Here is a 22,653-nt window from a genome sequence, read left to right on the forward strand (position 1 = left end):
TTGGATAATACAGATTTCTATATTTATTTCTTCTCTTTTGCATTTTATGTTTATTTTGTTTCAAAGTGTTCAATTGGAAATTTAAAACTCTAAGCTTTTTTTTAGATAAAAACGTTATAAATAAAAATATACCTTTATAATTAAATTTAAAAGTGACAACCAGTTTGGCGGCAACCAACTTAACACCATTTAGGTCAGATTCAGGCTAAAGCGTTCAGGAATTGTTAAATCTACTTCACTGTCTGTCTCTTCTGTTGAAGATGATGATGTACCATCTTCAAACAACCCACAATGGCTGCTATTTTCACATAATAATATATTAGGAACACAATAAATTTCATTTTATCTTGGATTCTTATATAGAAAGAAGAAGAGAAGAAATAAATATAGAATGTATTATCCTCTTCTTGAGTATGGCTATTTTTAGATAGATTAATGTGTTTTGTCAATACATTTCATTCTTTCTTGTTTTTTAACAAAATATGATAAATTAAATGTTTATTAGAAAAAGAAAGGAAATAAATGTGTGACTTCTGAAACTTATCTTCTTGAGTATGGCTATTTTTGGATAGATGGCACTATCAATACTTAACAGAAGAGATAAATATAGAAAACTGTATTATCAACTTGGTACTTGGTTTTTGAAGTAAATCTAGAAAGTTGCATTATCTTTTTGAGTATGACTATTTTTGGATAGACCATTTATATAAATAAAACCGTTATAAATAAAAATATATCTTTATTCTTCTATATATTATTCTATATATTATTTTCTCAGTGGAAAATACAAAGGGTATTTCTTCTAAAGAACTGTCTTAGAATATGTACCTTGGTGTCTATAATATCTCACGTCTCTTTTTTTCAGTACAGTAATAATATAATATTGGAAGTAGATGGAAATAATTCTGAGGACTCCTTTAAGAGGTTTCTCACTGACGACTTCTTCAGCGGTGGATGATGACCAAAGTCTCTTTAATATTTTATTTAAATACTCAAAGAAAAAATATTTTATTACTAAAAAGTTTGACAAATTCATAAATTAGGTATTAATATACATTGTAGGGCCATCTATCCACAAATAGCGATACTCAAAAAGATAATACAACTTGATGATGTGTCTTTTGGTCTTCTGGCACTCTAGGGCTGCCTCAGAAGAATGGAAAGACAAATTCTTCAGAATGTGGTGAAGAACTAGCTCAGCATATGTCCATGTGTGTCTATTATTCCTTAACTTAATTAATTCTTAGATGGGTTTATTGTTCCCTGTGAATCATAGCTAAGTCAAACGTATAAATTAAGTGAAAATAAGAATATGATAAGATAACTTACAACTTCTGACCTGAATAATATAAAACCAAGTCTAACTCAATAAAAGTTTGTCGATGAAATTTACGAGAACGGACGTCCAAAGCTGTAATCTCCAATAAACTAGGGTGAAGCGTAAAGTCGACAAAACTATCCCCGACCCATAAGAAATCACCGCAGCCTCTTTAATATTTTATTTAAATTGTTGCCGTTTCCGGTCCCGTCGGGTCATTCCCCGGACGGGAACGGCGTAATAAACGCATCTCAGGATGTTCTTCCTGCGGTTTACAGCACTGAGGGAATTGCCTGCAACCGTCGGTTCGTCGGTGTATAAAAAACAAGAGGTAAACGTTAAGGGGTGTCCTCGACGATTTCCGTCGTCGTTAAACGATTTTTGATCATCCAGTAAACTCCGGAGTAATATTTAAAACAGGTCACAAGGCGATTTAGTTCCTGCAACTCCTTTTTATCTGTACGTCGTGCACAAAGGATTCTACGTCAGCCCTCAATTCATTAAACGTCGAAATTAGAGTTGACTGGCGAACGTATTCGGAAAACAAGTTTTTCTCATTAGGCGTTCATCTAATTAAATTATTTCGATATGATTCTCCTTTGGGGGAGAAGGCTTTCAGTGATTTGATTGTGAGGCTTAAATAAATAAAATAAAGGATTAACTTTCCGACGTTTCGAGAGCTTTAAAGCTTAAAGTAATTATTTTTTATGAGATCACCCTTAATTAATTATTTCAATAGCAATAAATAAAATATTTCAACAACTAATTGATTTTTTTTTTTAGAAAAAAAGGTCATGGATTATCTTTTGTCCTTTTTAGGGGTTGTTTGGACGTGATCCATTGCCATTACTCAAGGGATACACAAATGATCCAGTACAAAACGTATTTGCATAATTAAATGCCTCATCCCTTATTTACACGTGTACTTATACTGTTTACGGTTACTAATACCCCCGGGTGCGGGTAGGTGGTCACTGGAAACGATAGTGGGGCATGCCCCTAATTAATAACCGTCCGTTTGAATTAATTTCGAAAATCATTCGTTTTTGGGAGGGTGGTAAAGCCATTTTTCGTTGGGGGTGAAGCGTGAATTTTTACGATAACGTTCGTGGCTAATCTCTCGTGTTAATTTGAAGTCAAATAATAAAAAAGGGGGATGAAAAATTTGGTTGGTTTAAAGGAAAAATATTAATTGTCGGATTAATTCATCAATCAAATTAGTTGATCAGTCTTGTGTGTAATTTAAAACACATCAGAATCAGACGAAATTATTTTGATTAACAACTTCAGTCACAATTAATATTAATTATTAATGTGTGTAGTGAAGAACAAGAAGAAACGTTCCATCAGGGTACTACATATAATAATTAAGTTCTTTATATAATTTTGTAGAAACACAAGGTTATAGATTGTTTGTGGGAAAAACACTAATTGGAAATAAGGATGTTGCTCATCCATCAACCAGTGAGTAAAAAAACCTCTATTAAACTTAAATTACAAAAAGAAATCTCCACTTTGCTCGACCAGTTGTACAATGTAAAGGAAATAAAAACATTAAAAATTTATCGTAAATTTGTGCCATTTTAAAACTGGAGATAATTAAATTCGGTCTCAAATGAAATGGGTAGGCCACATCGTCGTAATGAATTAAAAATTTTTCGTTCGAACAATGGGTTAAACCGGCATTAAATGTTATTTATGGCGTCGGACGAAAGGAAGAAAAAAAACTGAAAATGTCGCATCGTTTATCTCATTAATTCAAAATGAAATTAACCGTATTTCATAATTTTATTAAGTCGTAAATAAGTTCAATTTTGTCTATCTGTACGTGGAACTTTATAAATTGTCTTGGGTTTACTCCAAGGCTTTAACAACATTCAATTAGTTGAGAAACTACATCAATCACAAAGGATTTTAGAACCTCAATGTCGTAAATACACTTTGCAGCAACTACTGCACCAAAAAAGAACACAGATAAGTCTATTTATTTGCAAACTTAACACATTAAAGAATTTAATTTACTTATTAGTTATGGAAAACGAAATTTTACTTGAATTAAGTACCAGTGCCATCTCTTGGACAATAGCCACACCTAAGCAACTTACAGGTTTCTGTATTAAATCCTTCTCATTACTGTTAGTTATTTTATGATTGTTGAAAGCATTATTCAATAGTTGTTAAACAAAAAGTAACCATCGATTTTGTTTTAAACAATTTATATAATCTAGAATTAACTTCATCACAAAATTATAATTTTGAGTGTGAAAGATAAAGATAAATATTTTAGAGAACTTATTTTGTTTTATCTTTGCTAAAATTTAATTACATGTACATGTTAATTATATTTTACTTTTATTACAGTCAGACAATGTGAATTAATTTCGCACCGCCATCTCTACGACAGTAGTTAAATATTAATATAGATAATACAGAGTTCCATATTAATTCCATCCCTTTATTTTCTTTTTCATATTTTTTTTTAGAAGTTCTGCAGTTGTAATTAAAATTAATAACCCACATTACTAGAAAATCAATATGAGATGTGGATAGAGTTATTAATGATCATATTTGAAATTCCGGAAACTGAGAGTCACTTCAATTAAGTGTTAACACCATGAAATATTTCATATAATAATTTATACCGTCCAAACTATGCCTTAAATTTACCACAAACTACTTAACAGTAACCCTTAAAATTAAACGGACCTTCGAAATTTATATCCACAGGTATTAAATCAAACTTAGGCTGATTTATCGTAATAGATGCATATAATTTATTTACACATTATAACACAATAAATATTATTATATTGTTTACTTATTGTTTTTAAGCTTTCTATTACTGAGTTTAGTGATTATTGCACAACTGAGAGACCATTTTGACCTTAATATAACATTTATATTCGTTTCAGATGCACCAACAGTGTATTGAAATCCCTTTAAATAAATAAACCACGATTCACATAACGAATAATATAACAATTGGGACGGATCCGTTTCGAAACTTCCTGTTTATCTATTTTTGTACTTCATAAAGTTGAATTGTATAACCGGAATAAAACTCCCTGCGAACAATGAAGCCGCAGGCAATTAAATAAATTTATTTATCTGGTAAATCGTAGATTGTAGTTTTATCTTAATTTGCCCAAAACCAATTTGCTTACGTTATTACGACACTAATGGCCTAATATATTTTGGTGCCTTTATTATTTTATACAGGGAATTTTTTAATTAAATAAATAGCCCTGTAATATAAATGTGTGTTATATTAGTGATTAGAAAATATTTGTATAGCAGTTAATATTGTTAAATTTAGTTGGAACTTCACATCCAAATCGGCTTATAATTAATTCACAATAAATTTGTTAATCCAGTTTGATGTTTATTTATGACTCACATTTGCAATTGTGCAAAAGTCAAAACAATTAATCTGTTATTTGAATTATAAATGTATTATGCAAAATATGGTTTGATGAGAATTTTAATGGTGAAGTAATCTGTAATATTTAATTCCTACAGAGAACATTTTTAAACATAAATTATGTATAAACTAATAATATAAATTAATATCATTCTGAGAGACTTTTATTCTCATTATAATTTCATCTACATTTTATTTTCTAATTATATATGGGAAACTAAAATTTGCTCAATATATTGCATGAATTAAATTTAACATTCGTTCTCATCGCCATCTATTGAATAGTAGCCAGACTTCAGCAGGTTACAGGTTTCTATATCAAATCCTTCTCAGTACTTTGATCTTTTTGAATTCGTACAACACCTAATTAAAAAAATAATAATTTCGAAAGTTAGAGCTTCTAAACAATGCAAAAAATTATTATTTCCTAATTTATAATATATTAAAATAAATTAAATAAAAAAGTTTGTCATAAATTTATTATGCAAAATGTAGTTTGATGAGAATTTTAATGGTAAAGTAATCTTAAAGTATATTTTTAAACTTAAAAAATACATAAACTTTATTGTCATTATAATTTCATCTAAATTTTATTTTATTATTGTACAGGGAAAATTAAAATTCGTATTGTATGAATTAAATTTAACATCCGTTGTCGTGGCCATCTATCGGACAATAGTCAGACCCCAGCAAGTTACAGATTTCTACATCAAATTCTTCTTAGTACTTTGAGCTTTTTGAATTCGTTCAATTGCTGAAAGAATTATTCAAATAAACAATAAATAATAATATTCAGATATCAATTATAAATGTTTTATGTAAAATGTGATTTGATAACGTTTCATTGCCACAGAAAAGATTTTTATCCTGTAATTTCAACGCTCAGCAAATTGTAACTACTGATTTTTCTAAACTTGCTTTGTTTGATGGGAAAATAAACTGAACTGAAATGATTTTGAGTGACTTTTATCGCTATTGCAATTCCAATTACATAGATCAAGTGCCCTCGAACGCTACGAATTGGCAATATAGATAAAAACCAATCAATAATATTAATAAACCGTCCGTTTATGATTGGCTCCATCGAATAAATCAGAAAGTTGTTAAAAACGCTAAGGAAATGGGGTTATGAAAACTCAATGAGCCATAAATTTTCTGAAAAGTTTCGTAGGAAATTAAGAGGGTGGGGACTAAAGGTTTTTAGCATCAGCGGGGACCGTAAAACAAAACAAAATTGAATCTGCCACGTCGACGTGGATTGAATTTATTGTTGATTGCGTTCAAGTTTCGACTGTCCTTTAAAATAACCGACCGGTAAGGTGGGCTGATTGATCCTGCGACTTTAATCAACGCTTCCTGCTTGGATATTATTATTCTTGCGTTCTATTTCCAGAAGGACAACGTATGAGGCGACGTGCGAGGGTAATAAATCCTCGTTATCACACCCTCCTGATTTATAATTTGACTTTGCTGAGCCACCACACATCAGCAGGAACAATCATCAATTTTATTTTCATCGTAATTATGTATGCATTGAAAACCAGCATTAATCATTGCCAAAATTTTTAATTGAACTTACTTATTTATGTTTTCAATTCATTAGTGTCGTCTTAATTAACACATTAGGGCAAAGAAAAATGCACCGACGCCATTACTGTGTTAAACATTTCTTGATGGTCCGTTCGCATGTTCCTTAAAACATATCTTTTTAGTTTTTTCCTGGGTCGTTCGTTAAAGTTTATGTGGCTGCAATAATAAATTGATTATTAATTGACATGAAGGCGTCGTTTTATGAAAGCAACGTCGGAGTTATGGATTTAATATTGCTTTTATTAATCGTAAGATGGAGTCGTAATTAGATAAGATAAAAGTTTATGTGTTTGGCTGGAATTGAAAATTTTTACGATTCAATACTTCAAATCAAATTTGAAAGCTTCGTAAACTTATTTAAATTTAAAGTTTGAATAATATATGAGTGTAAAACGCCAATTTTGTGCCGGATGACATCCATTAAAATCAAGTGCATTCGAATCCAAAGAAAAATTAAATTAAATAAATTTACTGCCGACTTTATTAAAGCTTTTCACGGTGTGGAGTTTTATTAAAACATTAAACGCCCCTAGAAAATGAAAACCTATTTCTTAATTAAGTTTCTGCCAGCTTGTCACTTTGTGGATTTCAAAGTGTAAAAATCGTTAATTCCATCAAAGCACCTCATGGTTTATGCCCTCTAAGTATTTTTATCGAGTTACATCACGGAGCTTTTTCTTTTGTTTTGCCCCCAGTTTGGCGGAGCAGCAACGTGTATTCTTGATTTCGAAAGTCCAACTGAATTTTCACATCTCAAGCACTACGTGGATCTTTTAACAACTCGTCTATTAAATCTTGCCGCCTTTAGTTTAATGCTTTCCAGCTTTTTTTGGGGCCGACTTATATCATTAAGGACACGAAGAAAAGTCAGCTTTATTTCCACATTTACCACTGACTTTAAATAATAGTTCCTCCAAATTAACTACATAATAATTGACAAATAAGTAAGTTGTTGTTGTAAGTTTTTAAAGTAAAGTTTTTTTTTTTTTAAATTTGTAAGTTAGTTTGTAAGTTTATATGTTTGTAAGTCTATAAGATTTTAAGTTTGTAAGTAAGTTTTTAAGCAAATTTATAATATAATATACATCTTTTTATATGTGTATGTTTATAAGTTTTTATAAGTTTACTAATTTTTATAAGTTTACAAGTTTTTGAATATTTGCAGAGTTGTAAGTTTGTAAGTTTGTAAGTAAGTTTAAAAGTAAGTTTGTAAGTAAGTTTGTAAGTTTGTAAGTTTGTAAGTTTGCAAGTTTGTAAGTTTGTAAGTTTGTAAGTCCGTAAATTTGCAAGTTTGTAAGTTTGTAAGTTTATAAGTTTGTAAGTTTGTAAGTCTGTAAATTTGTAAGTTAGTTTGTAAGTTTATATATTTTTAAGTCTGTAAGTTTGGATGTTTGAAAGTCTGTAAGTTTTTAAAGTAAGTAAGTTTGTACGTTAGTTTGTAAGTTTATATGTTTGTAAGTCTATAAGTTTGTAAGTTTTTTAGTTTAAGGACACAAAGAAAAGTCAGCTTCATTTCTACACTTACCGCTCACTTTAAATAATAGTTTCTCCAAATTAACTACATAATAATTGACAATTAAGTAAGTTGTTGTAAGTTTTTAATTTTGTAACTTTGTAAAGTTCGTAACTAAATTTGTAAGTAAGTTTGTAAGTTAGTTTGTAAGTTTATGTGTTTGTAAGTCTATAAGTTTGGAAGTATGTGAGTTTTTAAGTTTGTCTAGTTTGCTTAAGTTTTTAAGTAACTTTATAATATAATATACTTTTATATGTGTATGTTTATAAGTTTTTATAACTTTACAAGCTTTTATAAGTTTACTAATTTTTGTAAGTTTACAAGTTTTTGAAAATTTGCAGAGTTGTAAGTTTGTAAGTTTATAAGTTTATAAGTTTATAAGTTTATAAGTTTATAAGTTTGTAAGTTTGTAAGTTTGTAAGTTTGTAAGTTTGTAAGTTTGTAAGTTTATATGTTTGTAAGTCTGTAAGTTTGAAAGACTGTAAGTTTTTAAGTTTGTAAGTTTTTAAAGTAAGTTTGTACGTTAGTTTGTAAGTTTATATGTTTGTAAGTCTATAAGTTTGTAAGTTTTTTAGTTTAATGACACAAAGAAAAGAAGTCAGCTTCATTTTCACATTTACCACTCACTTTAAATAATAGTTCCTCCAAATTAACTACATAATAATTGACAATTAATGACACTAAAAGGGTAAGAGGTAACTTTTCACGTACCCCCATAAAATAACTAAGTAATTAAAGCTCCTGCCCATTAAAATTTAATGCGGGCTATTTAATATTTTGTACACGTAAATTAAATAAAACATTACCTCTAGCTCTCGGTTTTGTGAGTAGTTTCTGCACGATGTTGTCGTACGCCGACTGTCCGGCCACTCCTGAGTCTTTCACGAGCTTCTCCTTAACGGCAATACATATGTTGTACTCTCCGAGTAAATCCTCGAGCTCCTCAAAAGCCTGAAACAGGGAAAAATGACCGTCACAAAGGGGATTTGCCCGTAATGATGCGGCACTTCGATATTAAATCGGAGTTCCGGGTTCCCGGGGAAAAAGCTTAACGAAGTACAAGAATCAGAATTAAATAAAACTTTCATAGAGATGACGTTTAAAACAGCGGAAACTCTTGACTGAGGCAATTTTCCGGCCAGGAAATATTCTTTAGCCCTTTATGCAGTGCCTTTGTTATTTGATAAAAAGTAAAAATTATCAACTAAATATTTGCAAGGGTGCTTCTCATTAGAATGAATTAAACATATTTAATTTTTTATGTCTATAAATAAGTTTTTCAGCTTAATTTTTATATTTTAAAATTTATTTTCATATATTTTTTAGTAATTTTTATACATTTTTAAAGCTAAGTTCATAAGATTTTATAACTTTAATAATTTTATTAATTTGTTTGTAAAAATGTAAGTTTGTGAGTATCTAAGTTTGTAAGTTTGTAAGTTTGAAAATTTGCAAGTTTGTTAGTTTGCAAGTTTGTAAGTTTGCAAGTTTGTAAGTAAGTTTGTAAGTTTGAAAGTTCATAAGTGTGTAAGTTTTTTAGTTTGTAACTTTGTAAGATTTGTAAGTAAATTTGTAAGATTTTTAGTTTGTAACTTTGTAAGCTTGTAAGTTTGTAAGTTTGTAAGTTTGTAAGTTTGTAAGTTTGTAAGTTTGTAAGTTTGTAAGTTTGTAAGTTTGTAAGTTTGTAAGTTTGTAAGTTTGTAAGTTTGTAAGTTTGTAAGTTTGTAAGTTTGTAAGTTTGTAAGTTTGTAAGTTTGTAAGTTTGTAAGTTTGTAAATTTGTAAGTTTGTAAGCTTGCCCGTTTTAATCCGATGATAACTTATTGTATTATGTAATCTGTCATTTCATCCGTTTATTTTTAATCGTTACATTTTGATTCGATTATAAGTTTTAACAACATGTTTAAATATCAAAGTGTAAGTAAGTTTGTAAGTTTGAAAGTTTATAAGTGTGTAAGTTTTTTAGTTTGTAACTTTGTAAGATTTGTAAGTAAATTTGTAAGATTTTTAGTTTGTAACTTTGTAAGCTTGTAAGTTTGTAAGTTTGTAAGTTTGTAAGTTTGTAAGTTTGTAAGTTTGTAAGTTTGTAAGTTTGTAAGTTTGTAAGTTTGTAAGTTTGTAAGTTTGTAAGTTTGTAAGTTTGTAAGTTTGTAAGTTTGTAAGTTTGTAAGTTTGTAAGTTTGTAAGTTTGTAAGTTTGTAAGTTTGTAAGTTTGTAAGTTTGTAAATTTGTAAGTTTGTAAGCTTGTAAGTTTGTAAGTTTGTAAGTTTGTAAGTTTGTAAGTAAGTTATTTTAGATTTTTAAATATTCATTTTAAATGGCTTTAAAGCTTTAATTGGGATAACTTCAAGAATGATTATAATTATTCAAACTCTTTACATAACATATGGGGAAGGAAAAGCAGCTTTTAAAATTTTTAAACGTGTTTATCAGTTTTTCCTGTTGTTAAAAATATTTTCAACTGAATTTTAAATGTCAATAATACAAAATTTAAAAATATATAAACAGAAAACAATAACGTTCCTATTTAACTGTCAAAAAGTGATCAATTCAACTTGAATAATATGCATCAAGCAATTGAAAATGGATTTAAAACAAGCAGTGGCTCCATTCAGGGGGAAGTGTTGCAACAATAAACAATTAATCATCCGTTCACGCGTGCACCCGACTCGATTTCCATCGAATTAAAACGATTACGAAAAATTCAATTTCCAACGGCATCAGTGCCACAAAAGTCTATCCCTTAAACTGTCGATTGAGACCAAAAATCGGTACAGAGAACGCGGAGGGGTCGAAGTTTTCGTATATTTAATATGTGCCGGTGTTCGTGACAGGTTGGTTAATGTCCGTTCGGACCCGGTGTGGCCCTTTTGTAATCTGTGGGTGTACGGGGAGCACTCTTGTGAATTTATCATGCCGCGTCCTGCGAAACGTTACGCCGCCACGGCGAATTTATCATGGACCATTTAATGACACTGAACTTGCCCGTTTTAATCCGATGATAACTTATTGTATTATGTACTCTGTCATTTCATCCGTTTATTTTTAATCGTTACATTTTGATTCGATTATAAGTTTTAACAACATGTTTAAATATCAAAGTGTGTTAAAATGTAATTTAACTTCTTTGTTTCATTTATAACAACACGAATTTTATATCTCAACAACTTTTTTTATAATTAACAGGAATATAGTTTAATAATTTAAAAAAGCTTTAAAAAATATTAAGTTTTAGAGCTTTAAAGTTTTACAAAATTTACAAAGTTTTACAAAGTTTCAAAACTTCACAATATCAAAGTTAGTTTCAAAGTTTCAAAGTTTCGAAGTTTCAAAGTTTCAAAGTTTCAAAGTTTCAAAGTTTCAAAGTTTCAAAGTTTCAAAGTTTCAAAGTTTCAAAGTTTCAAAGTTTCAAAGTTTCAAAGTTTCAAAGTTTCAAAGTTTCAAAGTTTCAAAGTTTCAAAGTTTCAAAGTTTCAAAGTTTCAAAGTTTCAAAGTTTCAAAGTTTCAAAGTTTCAAAGTTTCAAAGTTTCAAAGTTTCAAAGTTTCAAAGTTTCAAAGTTTCAAAGTTTCAAAGTTTCAAAGTTTCAAAGTTTCAAAGTTTCAAAGTTTCAAAGTTTCAAAGTTTCAAAGTTTCAAAGTTTCAAAGTTTCAAAGTTTCAAAGTTTCAAAGTTTCAAAGTTTCAAAGTTTCAAAGTTTCAAAGTTTCAAAGTTTCAAAGTTTCAAAGTTTCAAAATTTTAAAATTTCAAAGTTTCAAAGTACCAAAGTACCAAAGTACCAAAGAATTAAGTTTCAAGTTTCAAGTTTCAAGTTTCAAGTTTCAAGTTTCAAAGTTTTTAAGTTTTTAAGTTTTTAAGTTTCAAAGTTTCAAAGTTTCAAGTTTCAAGTTTCAAGTTTCAAAATTTTAAAGTTTCAAGATTTCAAGATTTCAAAGTTTCAGAGTTTTAAAGTTTCAAAGTTATTATCAAAGTTGCAGAGTTTCAGAGTTTCAAAGTTTCAAAGTTTCAAAGTTTCAAAGTTTCAAAGTTTCAAAGTTTCAAAGTTTCAAAGTTTCAAAGTTTCAAAATTTTAAAATTTCAAAGTTTTAAAGTACCAAAGTACCAAAGTTTCAAGTTTCAAAGTTTCAAAGTTTCAAAGTTTCAAAGTTTCAAAGTTTCAAAGTTTCAAAGTTTCAAAGTTTCAAAGTTTCAAAGTTTCAAAGTTTCAAAGTTTCAAAGTTTCAAAGTTTCAAAGTTTCAAAGTTTCAAAGTTTCAAAGTTTCAAAGTTTCAAAGTTTCAAAGTTTCAAAGTTTCAAAGTTTCAAAGTTTCAAAGTTTCAAAGTTTCAAAGTTTCAAAGTTTCAAAGTTTCAAAGTTTCAAAGTTTCAAAGTTTCAAAGTTTCAAAGTTTCAAAATTTTAAAATTTCAAAGTTTCAAAGTACCAAAGTACCAAAGTACCAAAGAATTAAGTTTCAAGTTTCAAGTTTCAAGTTTCAAGTTTCAAGTTTCAAAGTTTTTAAGTTTTTAAGTTTTTAAGTTTCAAAGTTTCAAAGTTTCAAGTTTCAAGTTTCAAGTTTCAAAATTTTAAAGTTTCAAGATTTCAAGATTTCAAAGTTTCAGAGTTTTAAAGTTTCAAAGTTATTATCAAAGTTGCAGAGTTTCAGAGTTTCAAAGTTTCAAAGTTTCAAAGTTTCAAAGTTTCAAAGTTTCAAAGTTTCAAAGTTTCAAAGTTTCAAAGTTTCAAAGTTTCAAAATTTTAAAATTTCAAAGTTTTAAAGTACCAAAGTACCAAAGTTTCAAGTTTCAAAGTTTCAAAGTTTCAAAGTTTCAAAGTTTCAAAGTTTCAAAGTTTCAAAGTTTCAAAGTTTCAAAGTTTCAAAGTTTCAAAGTTTCAAAGTTTCAAAGTTTCAAAGTTTCAAAGTTTCAAAGTTTCAAGTTTCAAGTTTCAAGTTTCAAAGTTTCAAGTTTCAAAGTTTCAAGGTTTCAAGATTTCAAGATTTCAAAGTTTCAGAGTTTTAAAGTTTCAAAGTTATTATCAAAGTTTCAAAGTTTCAAAGTTTCAAAGTTTCAAAGTTTCAAAGTTTCAAAGTTTCAAAGTTTCAAAGTTTCAAAGTTTCAAAGTTTCAAAGTTTTAAAATTTCAAAGTTTTAAAGTACCAAAGTACCAAAGTTTCAAGTTTCAAAGTTTCAAAGTTTCAAAGTTTCAAAGTTTCAAAGTTTCAAAGTTTCAAAGTTTCAAAGTTTCAAAGTTTCAAAGTTTCAAAGTTTCAAAGTTTCAAAGTTTCAAAGTTTCAAAGTTTCAAAGTTTCAAGTTTCAAGTTTCAAAGTTTCAAGTTTCAAAGTTTCAAGGTTTCAAGATTTCAAGATTTCAAAGTTTCAGAGTTTTAAAGTTTCAAAGTTATTATCAAAGTTGCAGAGTTTCAGAGTTTCAAAGTTTCAAAGTTTCAAAGTTTCAAAATTTTAAAATTTCAAAGTTTCAAAGTACCAAAGTACCAAAGTATCAAGTTTCAAGTTTTAAGTTTCAAAGTTTCAAAGTTTCAAAGTTTCAAAGTTTCAAAGTTTCAAAGTTTCAAAGTTTCAAAGTTTCAAAGTTTCAAAGTTTCAAAGTTTCAAAGTTTCAAAGTTTCAAAGTTTCAAAGTTTCAAAGTTTCAAAGTTTCAAAGTTTCAAAGTTTCAAAGTTTCAAAGTTTCAAGTTTCAAGTTTCAAAGTTTCAAGGTTTCAAGATTTCAAGATTTCAAAGTTTCAGAGTTTTAAAGTTTCAAAGTTATTATCAAAGTTGCAGAGTTTCAGAGTTTCAAAGTTTCAAAGTTTCAAAGTTTCAAAGTTTCAAAGTTTCAAAGTCTCAAAGTTTCAAAGTTTCAAAGTTTCAAAGTTTCAAAGTTTCAAAGTTTCAAAGTTTCAAAGTTTCAAAGTTTCAAAGTTTCAAAGTTTCAAAGTTTCAAAGTTTCAAAGTTTCAAAGTTTCAAAGTTTCAAAGTTTTAAAGTTTCAAAGTTTCAAAGTTTCAAAGTTTCAAAGTTTCAAAGTTTCAAAGTTTCAAAGTTTCAAGTTTCAAGTTTCAAAGTTTCAAGGTTTCAAGATTTCAAGATTTCAAAGTTTCAGAGTTTTAAAGTTTCAAAGTTATTATCAAAGTTGCAGAGTTTCAGAGTTTCAAAGTTTCAAAGTTTCAAAGTTTCAAAGTTTCAAAGTCTCAAAGTTTCAAAGTTTCAAAGTTTCAAAGTTTCAAAGTTTCAAAGTTTCAAAGTTTCAAAGTTTCAAAGTTTCAAAGTTTCAAAGTTTCAAAGTTTCAAAGTTTCAAAGTTTCAAAGTTTCAAAGTTTTAAAGTTTCAAAGTTTCAAAGTTTCACAGTTTCAAAGCTCCAAAGTTTCAAAGTTCCAAAGTTGTTGTTTAAAAGTTGTTTGAAAATTGTTTGAAAGTTGTTTGAAAGTTGTTTGAAAGTTGTTTCACCATTTCATAAGGTGATAACAGTTTTGGTTCCATTAATTGATTTCCAATTGATATTACTCGTAAAGTATTTGAAATTAACTGGTTTCAAGTATCAAAAACTGCGGATTCCCATTACGTGGGTGGCTGTGGGTTGGATTACATCTGGTAAATTGGATTCTTGGATACATTATTTGAATTGCTTTTTTTCAATATCCTTTCGGGTTATTAAGAACCTTTTAACTGAACATCTTTGTAAAGAAAATTCGCAATTAAATTGCACCTCCTGATGAGTTAGTAAAAACAAATGTACAAATGGCCACTTTATGCAACCGCTTAATGTAATATTGATCGATTTAAAATTGAACTCTTTGTCACGCTTGTTGTTGTCTAGGGTGATCAATTTTGGGACCTCCAGCGTTTGTATAAACAAGTTCAGGCTTAACTTTGGGGCTTCGAATGGCAAAAAATAATCACATTCCGTCGAAACATGTCTCCAGATTTTGCCGGGTATCAAAGCACGAACGAGATAAAGAAACGTCGCAGGAAAAAAGAGTTCGTAAACCGTAATTACTTTTTCTTTCGAAAGTCCCATTCTCGGTCACATGGAAATCGACATGACGAATTAATTTGCCGCCGGTTTGTTTGGTTTTCATTTGGGAAAGTCAGGCGATTACCTGTTACTTCGATCGTGTTTTAGTTTAATAAAATTTAACATTTGATTTTATCGGTTTGCACGTCGAACAAATTACGTACTATATATGTATTTTATTTAGTATTAACGCGATAGTTTTTTTCCTCTTTGTGCTTTATTTTGGGGTTTAATTGTTGTTTAATTATTCCTGTTGTGCAGTTATGAAATTACTGGAAAAATTTAGCGTCCGAAATTGAGACAAAACGCATTTTATTTTCAGCTGAATAAACAATGGATCCATTCAATTTTGAAATGCACATTATGGTACACAAATGAATTTTCTGTTTTTAAGTGCCCCCCAAACAAAAAACACCTTAATCCTCGTTGTAATTCGAACTGTTTCGTATTTTTGAACGTAATCCCCGTTGAATTGTATAATAATCTACGATTAATCCGACATTTCATAATGTTTATAAAAATATTTCCAGTACAACCCTCCACACTTACCACACAAATCCACAAATAAATCAAAATCAGTGTTGAAATAAAAATGTTTTTGCCGCAAATTACACGGGTCCGTGGCAATTAGATAGACCGGCCCACCCCCGGAGACTTTTTGTTTCGACCACCGGGGCGACGTTTTTTGGTCACGTACGCGAAAATGGCCCGACTGCGGGGCATGGAAGTGCGAATTTCCTTTTTGTGTGACGGGCATTCGTTAACGCCGGACATGGCCCGATTGTTTCGTTAACACCGACACGATTCCGGTGTTGGGCCACTTCCGGCAGAATTTATGCGTTAGTGTGAAGGAAAAAAAATGGGTTTAACCAGACAATTATTTAATTAATAACCTTAAGTAATGATTCTTTAGATTCAAATACAATTATTATGCACATTGATGGAGCTGAAACATGCCCCATGAGTAACTTTCAAAAAATACACATTAATAAAGTCATTAAACTTACAAAAACCTCAGTAATATTTATTTTTAAACTGTTATATTAGAACCATTTATATTAAATATTAAGAAACTTAAAGTCAGTTTTAATCAATGGTATAATATTTTTTAGAAATGTTCCATAAGTAATTTTTGAAACCCTCATTAATAATAGTACTTTAAAAATTATTCTCTAGCTTTTATATGAAAATTAATCCAATCAAATTTTAAGGGATCTAAAATAGTTTTAAACAATATTATAATATGTTTTTAGAAATGTTGAAAGTAATTATTTTAAAATTTTTTATAAATGTTCCATCAGTAATTTTCAAAATCCTCATTAATAATAGTACTTTTGTAAGCTTTTATATAAGAATAATTATCTAATTTTAAGAGGACTAAAAATAGTTTTAAACAATGTAATGAAATTTATTAGAAATATTCCATGAGTAATTTTTAAAAGCTTCATTAATAATAGTACCTTTATAATCATTTATATGAGAGTAATTATTAAATTTTAAGAGGTCTAAAATAGTTTTAAACAATATAATAAAATTTATTAAAAATATTCCATGAGTAATTTTTAAAAACCTCATTAATAATAGTACTTTTATAAGCTTTTATATGAGAGTAATTATCAAATTTTAATAGGTCTAAAATAGTTTTAAACAATATAATAAAATTTATTAGAAATATTCCATGAGTAATTTTTAAAAGCCTCATTAATAATAATACCTTTATAAGCTTTTACATGAGAGTAATTATCAAATTTTAAGAGATCTAAAATAGTTTTAAACAATATAATAAAATTTATTAAAAATATTCCATGAGTAATTTTTAAAAACCTCATTAATAATAGTACTTTTATAAGCTTTTATATGAGAGTAATTATCAAATTTTAATAGGTCTAAAATAGTTTTAAACAATATAATAAAATTTATTAGAAATATTCCATGAGTAATTTTTAAAAGCCTCATTAATAATAATACCTTTATAAGCTTTTACATGAGAGTAATTATCAAATTTTTAGAGGTCTAAAAATAGTTTTAAACAACATAATAAAATTTATTAGAAATATTCCATGAGTAATTTTTAAAAGCCTCATTAATAATAGTACTTTTATAAGCTTTCATATGAGAGTAATTATCAAATTTTAAGAGGTCTAAAATAGTTTTAAACAATATAATAAAATTTATTAAAAATATTCCATGAGTAATTTTTAAAAACCTCATTAATAATAGTACTTTTATAAGCTTTTACATGAGAGTAATTACCAAATTTTAAGATCTAAAATAGTTTTAAATAATATAATAAAATTTATTAAAAATATTCCATGAGTAATTTTTAAAAACCTCATTAATATTAGTACTTTTATAAACTTTCATATGAAAGTAATTATCAAATTTTAAGAGGTCTCAAATAGTTTTAAAGAATGTAACAAAATTTATTAGAAATATTCCATGAGTAATTTTTAAAAGCCTCATTAATATTAGTACTTTTATAAACTTTCATATGAGAGTAATTATTAAATTTGAAGAGGTCTAAAAATAGTTTTAAACAATATAATAAAATTTATTAGAAATATTCCATGTGAAATTTTTAAAAGCCTCATTAATAATAGTACTTTTATAATCTTTTATATGAGAGTAATTATGAAATTTATGAGGTCTAAAATAGTTTTAAACAATGTAATAAAATTTATTAGAAATATTCCATGAGTAATTTTTAAAAGCCTCATTAACAGTAATACTTTTATAAGCTTTTATATGAGAGTAATTATCAAATTTTAAGAGGTCTAAAAATAGTTTTAAACAACATAATAAAATTTATTAGAAATATTCCATGAGGAATTTTTAAAAACCTCATTAATAATAGTACTTTTATAAGCTTTCATATGAGAGTAATTATCAAATTTTAAGAGGTCTAAAAATAGTTTTAAACAACATAATAAAATTTATTAGAAATATTCCATGAGTAATTTTTAAAAGCCTCATTAACAGTAATACTTTTATAAGCTTTCATATGAAAGTAATTATCAAATTTTAAGAGGACTAAAAATAGTTCTAAACAATATTATAATATATTTTATTTATGAAAATGTACCATAATTAATTTTTAAAAGTCACATTAATAAGGAATTAAATAATTGCTCAATTCAGTTCTATACATTTGATTTTAAAGTGAATGTACCCGTATTGTTTTGTTTATGTTAAACTATTATTATATAATTAATAATATTTAGAAACAATATAATTAATTAAATTTGGTAATATTCAAGATGGGTTATGTTTGATCATGATTAATTGAATTTGGTCAACACCAATACTATTGTACAGTCCCATACGCCTTAAATAAACATTAATATTGCCAGCAAACACTGTACAAACAGTGCCATTAACAACGGAAACATTGTGCACGGCCCTCCTCGAAGCTCCTCAGGAATTCATGGAGGTCCAGGTCCACCTAATTGCTAAACAGGACCAGCACCGAGAGTTTCAATCGAAACATTCAAATGTCCCGGAATTAAACTGGCCCCGAAAACGAAGTTTTTTGCGCCCCCCCGCCCCCCTCATTTTCGTAGGACTGTTTCTCGTTATTTACCCGAGGCAAATTTGCATAAGTAAACGGTTTCAAGTTCAATTTTATTCAGATTTATTTGCCCCCTTTTTATGCCTCCAAATATAACAATGGAGGCAATTTGAGTGGCTCCCTTTTCAGTCACTTTTGATATGTAAAATACCTAGACTCGCGTTAATTTAATTTATTACGGCCGAATTAGAAAGTCTAATAGAAGAAAACACTTATTACTGCCGGATAAAGAAAAGTCAGGAATCGTACAATGGTGTTTTTTTTTACGTCCCACATTTGCAATTCAGATTCGAAGTTTTCGATATTTGCCGAAAGAATAACCGAAGATTTAATTCGTCACCAAAAAAGTTAAGCAGAAACTGTATTATTATTATTATTATTCATTCACAATTTTAATGTCATTTGATTCGGTGATGGTGAAAGGAAGGAAAAAAATTGAACGTCGAGGAGATAAATTAATAATGGAGGCATTTTTTTTGTTAAGGTGTGGGAGGAAAAGTTTTTTTTTTATTCTTATTTCAATAACAGTGAAAATACAGTACTCCAATAAAGGGAGGTGTTATGCATGTTGTTTTTATGGTAATTTTTTTAGAGGTCCGGAGGGGTCCTTGTGTCGCCCTCGAAATCGTTTCGGTTAAATAAATATGTAATAAAAGCAGGTTCAACTTTTTAAAGTTCATGAATAATGAACCAATAAAAATTATTGTCATAAATCTGAAAAGCTTATTTTTAGAAAAACTTTTTATTCTGATTATAATATTATAGAATAAAATTTATTAAAATGAAAAACAGATTTATTTACGATAACTTACTGTTAGAAATTATTAAAAAATGTAAATATAAACATTGAAAAAAAATTAAATGACAAAAATAATAATTAAAAAAATTAACGAAATTTGTAACAGTATAATTTTTAAATAATTTGTCCAAACAAAATATTTATTTTGATAATAATGAGAATAAATTTAATAAAAATGAAAAATAGATCTATACCTTTAACTTTTCAGTTAGTGAGAATAAACTAATTTAAATACGAATAAAATAATTAATAAATATTGTTAAAAATAATTAATAAGTTTATAAAAATATAATTATTAAATAACTTGTCCAAACAAAATATTTATTTGATAATAATGAGAATAAATTTAATAAAAATGAAAAACAGATTTATACCTTTAATTTTTCAGTTAGTGAGAATAAACTAATTTAAATACGAATAAAATAATTGATAAATATTGAAAAAAATTGACGTAAAATATTATTAAAAATAATTAATAAATTTATAAAAATATAATTATTAAATAACTTCTCCAAATAAAATATTTATTTTGCTAATAACGAGAATAAATTTAATTAAAATAAAAAACAGACTTATACCTTTAACTTTTTAATTAGTGAGAATAAACTAATATAAATAAGAATAAAATAATTGATAAATATTAAAAAAAATGACGTAAAATATTATTACAAATAATTAATAAATATATTGAAATATAATTATTAAATAATTTGTCCAAATAAAATATTTATTCTGATAATAATGAGAATAAATTTAATAAAAATGAAAAACAGACTTATAACTATAACTTTTCAGTTACTGAGAGTAAATTAATTTAAATACAAATAAAATAATTGATAAATATTGAAAAAAAATTGACGTAAAATATTGTTAAAAATAATTAATAAAGTTATAAAATATAATTATTAAATAACTCGTCCAAATAAAATATTTATTTTGATAATAACGAGAATAAATTTAATTAAAATGAAAAACAGACTTATACCTTTAACTTTTTAATTAGTGAGAATAAACTAATATAAATAAGAATAAAATAATTGATAAATATTAAAAAAAAAATTGACGTAAAATATTATTACAAATAATTAATAAATATATTAAAATATAATTATTATATAATTTGTCCAAATAAAATATTTATTCTGATAATAATGAGAATAAATTTAATAAAAATGAAAAACAGTCTTATAACTGTAACTTTTCAGTTACTGAGAATAAATTAATTTAAATACGAATAAAATAATTGATAAATATTGAAAAAAAATTGACCTAAAATATTATTACAAATAATTAATAAATATATTAAAATATAATTATTAAATAATTTGTCCAAATAAAATATTTATTCTGATAATAATGAGAATAAATTTAATAAAAATGAAAAACAGACTTATGACTATAACTTTTCAGTTACTGAGAATAAATTAATTTAAATACGAATAAAATAATTGATAAATATTGAAAAAAAATTGACGTAAAATATTGTTAAAAATAATTAATAAAGTTATAAAGTATAATTATTAAATAACTCGTCCAAATAAAATATTTATTTTGATAATAACGAGAATAAATTTAATTAAAACGAAAAACAGACTTATACCTTTAACTTTTTAATTAGCGAGAATAAACTAATATAAATAAAAATAAAATAATTGACAAATATTGAAAAAAATGACGTAAAATATTATTAAAAATAACTAATAAATTTATAAAAATATAATTATTAAATAACTTGTACCAAACAAAATATTTATTTTGATAATAATGAAAATAAATTTAATAAAAGTGAAAAACATATTTATACCTTTAACTTTTCAGTTAGTGAGAATAAACTAATATAAATACGAATAAAATAATTGATAAATATTGAAAAAAATTGACGTAAAATATTATTAAAAATAATTAATAAATTTAAAAAAATATAATTATTAAATAACTTGTCCAAACAAAATATTTATCTGATAATAATGAGAATAAATTTAATAAAAATGAAAAACAGATTTATACCTTTAACTTTTCAGTTAGTGAGAATAAACTAATATAAATACGAATAAAATAATTGATAAATATTGAAAAAAATTGACGTAAAATATTATTAAAAATAATTAATAAATTTATAAAAATATAATTATTAAATAACTTGTCCAAACAAAATATTTATTTTGATAATAATGAGAATAAATTTAATAAAAATGAAAAACAGACTTATAACTTTAACTTTTCAGTTACTGAGAATAAATTAATTTAAATACGAATAAAATAATTGATAAATATTGAAAAAAATTGACGTAAAATATTATTACAAATAATTAATAAATATATTAAAATATAATTATTATATAATTTGTCCAAATAAAATATTTATTCTGATAATAATGAGAATAAATTTAATAAAAATGAAAAACAGACTTATAACTGTAACTTTTCAGTTACTGAAAATAAATTAATTTAAATACGAATAAAATAATTGATAAATATAGAAAAAAAAGGCGTAAAATATTGTTAAAAATAATTAATAAAGTTATAAAAATATAATTATTAAATAACTCGTCCAAACAAAATATTTATTCTGATAATAATGAGAATAAATTTAATAAAAATGAAAAACAGATTTATACCTTTAACTTTTCAGTTCTACCAACAATAATAAATATAATATATTTTGAAATAAACTGAAAAACAGGCATTATATGAATAATTTTTCAGTTAGCCAGTAAAATTTAAGACAAATCTCTGAAAATTATTCCAAACGAATTAAAATGCAATTATATATTTTTTAAGTTTTTGTTATTAATAGTGTAAAATCTGAATGAATATTAAACTAAAAATCCAATTTCCACAACAAAATCGATTTAAACTTTTGCCAATTTAAATTATAAATTAATTTTCTTCGCCGCTCTCCGACAGTTTGTTATTTGTTCTCGACGAAACTGGCTCGAACACGTCTTACAGATTTTCTTTCGGCGGACTAATGAACGTTCTACTCGAGCATGTGCTTAATAAACTACCTGGCTTAATTCTCAGGGGCAAAAAATTGAGGCTGTAGCTCAAATAAATTTGATTTATTCGATTGTTCGACCAAAAAACTGTCTGATAATGTATTATATTCGAGAACTTTCACGTCTGGATAAGCTTTTATATACATATATATGTATAAAGAGAGGTCAAAAAAAACTAAATTTTGACTTGTATATTTTTGTCATTTAATTTCATAATTTAAATATTAAGTTCAGACCTATTAAGCGGGATAAAACCCTTAGAAATTGAATTGAAACCCGCCTCGATACAAGTTAATTAACGGCTGAATTGCTAATATGGCACAATACAAGTTAATTATCGCATAAGCAAATGGCGACACCTGAGCACAAGAATCCGTTCGAAATGATCGAAACGGGAACGAAATTGGATTAGAACCGGTAATTATTGGTGCTGCAATTGAAACTGGGAGTAAAGGC

General features: G+C 26.6%; 1 protein-coding gene across 1 annotated transcript in view; it reads right to left on the reverse strand.

Annotated features, from left to right (window-relative positions):
- LOC109601030 (metabotropic glutamate receptor 2) overlaps window positions 1–22,653 on the reverse strand; it is a 235,979-nt gene that overhangs the window by 49,236 nt on the left and 164,090 nt on the right. Inside the window, exon 4 of the mRNA XM_049967446.1 lies at window positions 8,649–8,793. Within this exon, the coding sequence (XP_049823403.1) occupies window positions 8,649–8,793 (145 nt within the window). The remainder of the gene's footprint in view (window positions 1–8,648; window positions 8,794–22,653) is intronic.

Source organism: Aethina tumida, chromosome 5 (genome assembly GCF_024364675.1).
Source record: "Aethina tumida isolate Nest 87 chromosome 5, icAetTumi1.1, whole genome shotgun sequence".
Lineage (NCBI taxonomy): Eukaryota > Metazoa > Arthropoda > Insecta > Coleoptera > Nitidulidae > Aethina > Aethina tumida.